Here is a 5,000-nt window from a genome sequence, read left to right on the forward strand (position 1 = left end):
GTGTGTGTGTGTTCTCTGTCTGTGTGTGTGTGTGTGTGTGTGTGTGTGTTCTCTGTGTGTGTGTGTGTGTGTGTGTGTGTGTGTGTGTGTGTGTGTGTGTGTGTGTGTGTTCTCTGTGTGTGTCTGTGTGTGTTCTCTGTCTCTCTCTGTGTGTGTGTGTGTGTGTGTGTGTGTGTGTGTGTGTGTGTGTGTGTTCTCTGTGTGTGTGTGTTCTCTGTCTGTGTGTGTGTTCTCTGTCTCTGTGTGTGTGTGTGTGTGTGTGTGTGTGTGTGTGTGTGTGTGTGTGTGTGTGTGTGTGTGTGTGTTCTCTGTGTGTGTGTGTGTGTGTGTGTGTGTGTGTATGTGTGTGTGTGTGTGTGTGTGTGTGTGTGTGTGTGTTCTCTGTCTCTCTGTGTGTGTGTGTGTGTGTGTGTGTGTGTGTGTGTGTGTGTGTGTTCTCTGTGTGAGTGTGTTCTCTGTCTGTGTGTGTGTGTGTGTGTGTGTGTGTGTGTGTGTGTGTGTGTGTGTGTGTGTTCTCTGTGTGTGTGTGTGTGTGTGTGTGTGTGTGTGTGTTCTCTGTGTGTGTGTGTGTGTGTGTGTGTGTGTGTGTGTGTGTGTGTGTGTCTGCAGAGTGCTACAGTGAGGGCAGCGATCAGGACTGTGATGATCTCGTTTCCTGTCCTCGACAGCCCGATCCAGAAACATCTGAAGACGTAAGTGTGAACTGATCGAAGGCTCTTTGCTGAACGCCTCTGCACGGTCTGTGAAATGTTTCCTCTCCCCCTCACGGCCTCCTCAGACTCCTCTCCTCTGCGAGTCCCTGCAGAGTGACCACAGAAGAAGAAGTACCTCCGAGGTGGCGGGTTTGAGTAGAAACAGAAGAAGAAGAAAAGCCTCGGAGGGCTCTGAGCGTCTCTCCTGGTTAGATCTCCCCGGGCCGGATGGAGACAGCACAGGAGCGTCCCTCCCTCCTGTCGGCACGGGAGCGTCCCTCCCTCCTGTCGGCACGGGAGCGTCCCTCCCTCCTGTCGGCACGGGAGCGTCCCTCCCTCCTGTCGGCACGGGAGCGTCCCTCCCTCCTGTGCACGCTGAAGGAGAGGAGGATGTCCCAGGTAAACACCTGAGCTGGGCGGGGAAAATGACCTTTGACCCCTTTCCTTTACTTTAATTGAAAAACTTCTGGAGATGACCTCTTCCTTCTTCCAGGCCAGCCGGCTCCGGATGAGATGGAGAGCCTTTACGTCCACCTGAAGGCGGCCAGCTTGTCTCTGATTGGACGGTCCGGTCAGAGGGACTTTAGGGCGTCGTTTGCCAGACGATGTAAGAACGACAAAGTCAACGAGAAGCTTCACCTGCTCAGGATCCTCAGCAGCACGTTAAAGGTGAATCACTAAGTGAGGGCGTCGTTGGCCTAGTGGTTAGCTTTAGTCCTCCAAGCGGTCGAGGACTACAGCGGGGCGTGCACACTAACCACTAGGCCACTGGCGCTCCAGCGTGCAAATTTTCAACAATGTAGAATATGTAATTGCTAGTGAAGCGTGTTAGCATGCTATTTGCTAATACACACTGAACACATCTGGAGTTTAAGGGTCCTTATCTGTTTTTTGGTATGTTAAACATAATTTTGACCACCAGAGGGCGCCAGAGAGAGAGAGACATGAGGATTATCTGTGATAACCTTTGGCTCCTCCTTCAGGCGAAACAGTCGGAGCTGCTGGCGGTGGAGCAGATCCTGACCGACCCGACTCTCACCCCGCCAACGTACAGAAAGTGGAGGATCTCCAACTCCGTCTTACTGCAGGAGATCAGGCAAAGAAACCAGGCAGCAGGGGGCGCCGTGGAGCGGAGACCTCCTGATCAGCGCTCTGCGACCTGATGACAAGAGGTGCAGTCAGTGGAGACTGCAGACCAGCAAAGAGCAAGACCGCGTTTGGCGGGTCCTCCACGAGATTTGGAATACCCTCCCATCAGAAATAAAAATCATGAACTGACTCTAAAGCTTTGGTTAACAAGGCGCAACTATATGGAGATAGAATTGTCTCATACATATCCAAATGATGTGTAGAAATATACAAATATAAAAACGTGACACACAAATAAATAAGCTAATTTGCATAAATAAACGTGCATTTGTAAATCTATTTTCGAGATTTGAGAATAAATATTCTCGACTTTGTGTGTGGATTCTGCATTTGTGGTTCGCTTTTGGGCTTTTCTCTCGATGACGTAATTTTGAGACATTCTTACCACACACACGCCCCTCCACCTGAACAACCAGTAGATGGCAGTGTTGTGCAGCCACCGCTGGTTATGGTTATGGTTAGGTATTTGGCAGACGCTTTTATCCAAATGTACCGTCTGTGACTGCTGCAGGATCAACAACATGGAAGCGAACAGTGGACTAACTGGATGGCTAAGTAATAATTAGTGATAACTGTTTCTTGTGGATTGTAGTGCCATTTTTTTTATCTACTAGACAGTATACATGAGTCCACTTACAGATATCACTGTCAGATGTTACCGGTGTTGACATGCTAGCAGCTAGTTCTAAGTCCCCTGTCCCTAGAAAACAAAACAGATCAAGACACCTAGCACCTATAGTGTGTCTGGATTAAGCCACAGTCAATTCAAGATTTACTTAGCTAGTCTATTAGCTGTTTTTTATTTTATATTTGATTTGTTAGTAGGCTATTAAAGACATACAACAGTCTGATGCAAAATATTTTTATAGATAATTCACACAGGGAAATAGAGAATAAAGACTTGATGGTGAGTACAAAAAACAGAGGGTTTATGGAATCTCAATTTAATAATAACTTTATATTGAGTTTTTGGTAAACCCAATCTAAAACACTAATCCAGTCAGTCTAGATTTTGTGTAGTACTAAACTAAACCCACATGTAATGGTGTGAAAAATAACTGACAGAGGAGCAAAAAAGGGTATCTGGCAGAGGAAGGAATATTTTCATTATTTGTTTAATATTTACATTAAAAATGCATATGAATAACATGTTACTTTGCCACCAGTAATTGAAACAGCTTTATGTTCATTGGAGCTGGGAAGGTTTCTAACCATAGACTGTAAATATAACTTAAAGACACTCAAACATTTACAGAACAGACGAGAAGAGGTCAAAGTACCGCCCATGAAGTTTGATTGACAGGTGACCACGATCAGATCTCAGCAACGAGCGTGGATAAAAATCAAGTTGAAGATTTAAAACACAGCAAGTTAAACATCTGTCTCGTTAATGACTTCTGTCTATTTCAGTTTACACAACTCAGCAGAGGCTCCAAAATGAAAAAACCAGAGTCCAGCATGTAGAGGCTGAGTGAATGTGGTCTGGACTCTGTGGAGGAGAGTCATGGTTTCAGAGATGCTGTAGAAGGACAGAATACCTGCTCTGTGATCCAGGTACACTCCTACTCTGGAGGACTGAGGACCTGAGACAGGAGTCTCGACATTGTTGTAATAAAAGTTATAACTGATGTTGTTACAATCTAACGCCCAAGATTTGTCATTACGTCCAAATGCACACTCATTCAATCCCCCTGCTCTGCTGATATTCTTGTATGTGACTGCTACACAAACTCTTCCTCTCTTCTCGACTTCCCAGTAACAACGTCCACTCAGACTCTCTTTACTCAGGACCTGCCACCATCCAGTGAATCTGTCTGGGTGACTAGAATAAGGATGGATCTCTCTCGTTACTGTTACTTTTCTGTTCCCATCAGATAATAACAGCTTTGTGTTTACTGTGTTTGGATCCAGTGTGATGTCACATGAATATTTTAAGAACTCAGCTCTGGTCTTGGGCTCTGGTTCTGGTTCTGGCAGTAAAACATCCACTTCAGTCACTGTCTGTGAGATGTTTGTCCATTTCTCTCTCAGGACGTCCTGTAGTTTATCTCTGACTTCTGACACAGCTGCTGTCACGTCCTCAAAGAACCTCAGAGGACGGATCTTGATGCTGGATGAGTGTGTAGATTCACTGAGTGGTGACAGTGAGGGGTAGTCGTGTAGAAACTGGTTGTGGTCCTGTGTGTGTGACAGCTTCTTCATCTCAGCGTCTCTCCTCTTCAGCTCAGTGATCTCCTGCTCCAGCTTCTCCTGAAGCTCTCTGACTCGACTCACTTCAGTTTGCTGCTGGGATCTGACCTGCTGCTTCACATCAGAGCGTCTTTTCTCCATGAGACGGATCAGCTCAGTGAACATCTTCTCACTGTTCCCCACTGTTTTATCAGCGGAGCCATTGATAGCCTCCACCTCCTGTTGGAGCAGCTTCACATCTTTCTCTCTGTCCTGGATTCTCTGCTGGATGTTTTGTCGACTCACCTCCAGCTCTCTCTGCTTCTCGCTCCTTTCTGCTGCAGCTGAGACTGTGTCATGACCTTTGTGTTCGTCCATTAAACAGAGGAGACAGATAGACTGCTGATCAGTGCGACAGAACATCTTCATCACCTCATCATGACGAGAGCAGACGTTCTCCTGGAGCTTCTTGGAGGGCTCCACCAGCTTGTGTTTTGTATAAGCAGGTATTTCATAATGAGGCTGGAGGTGTTTCTCACAAAATGAGATCAAACAGAAGAGACAGGACTTACAGGCTTTCAGTTTTCTCCCGGTGCAGACATCACAGGCCACATCTTCAGATCCAGCATAGCAGTGATCAGCAGGAGCAGCTTGGAGTCCAGTCTTCTTCAGCTCCTCCACTAAATCTGCCAACATGGTGTTTTTCCTCAGGTCAGGCCTCGCTGTGAAGGTCTGTCTACACTGAGGGCAGCTGTAGACTGTCTTCTCATCCTCTGTATCCCAGTGGCTTTTAATACACTTCATACAGTAACTGTGTCCACAGGTAAGAGTCCCCGGATCCTTCAGGAGATCCAGACAGATCGAACAAGAGAAGGTTTCCCGGTCCAGCTGAACTCCTTTCTGCGCCATTTCTCCTCTCAGTAACAACGACTGTCTGAGATTCACTTCCTCATAACTGAGAACAAGTTTCACCTCTGATCTACAAAGCAT

General features: G+C 46.7%; 2 protein-coding genes across 2 annotated transcripts in view; one reads left to right on the plus strand and one right to left on the minus strand.

Moving 5' to 3' along the window:
* The window catches only part of cnksr3 (cnksr family member 3), a 56,237-nt gene that overhangs the window by 45,902 nt on the left and 5,335 nt on the right, over window positions 1–5,000 (plus strand). Inside the window, exons 18-19 of the mRNA XM_065964096.1 lie at window positions 610–692; window positions 779–1,091. Of these exons, the coding sequence (XP_065820168.1) occupies window positions 610–692; window positions 779–1,091 (396 nt within the window). The remainder of the gene's footprint in view (window positions 1–609; window positions 693–778; window positions 1,092–5,000) is intronic.
* LOC136182749 (tripartite motif-containing protein 16-like) lies at window positions 2,690–4,965 on the minus strand. Its single transcript, XM_065964022.1, has one exon. It carries the CDS (start codon window positions 4,917–4,919, stop codon window positions 3,243–3,245), a length of 1,677 nt encoding a protein of 558 aa, XP_065820094.1. The 5' UTR covers window positions 4,920–4,965; the 3' UTR covers window positions 2,690–3,242.

Source organism: Labrus bergylta, chromosome 15 (genome assembly GCF_963930695.1).
Source record: "Labrus bergylta chromosome 15, fLabBer1.1, whole genome shotgun sequence".
In the NCBI taxonomy this organism is placed as follows: domain Eukaryota; kingdom Metazoa; phylum Chordata; class Actinopteri; order Labriformes; family Labridae; genus Labrus; species Labrus bergylta.

Coding starts and splice junctions, on each gene's coding strand:
- LOC136182749 (XM_065964022.1), bottom strand. CDS start 4,919: ATGGCGCAGAAAGGAGTTCAGCTGGACCGGGAAACCTTCTCTTGTTCG.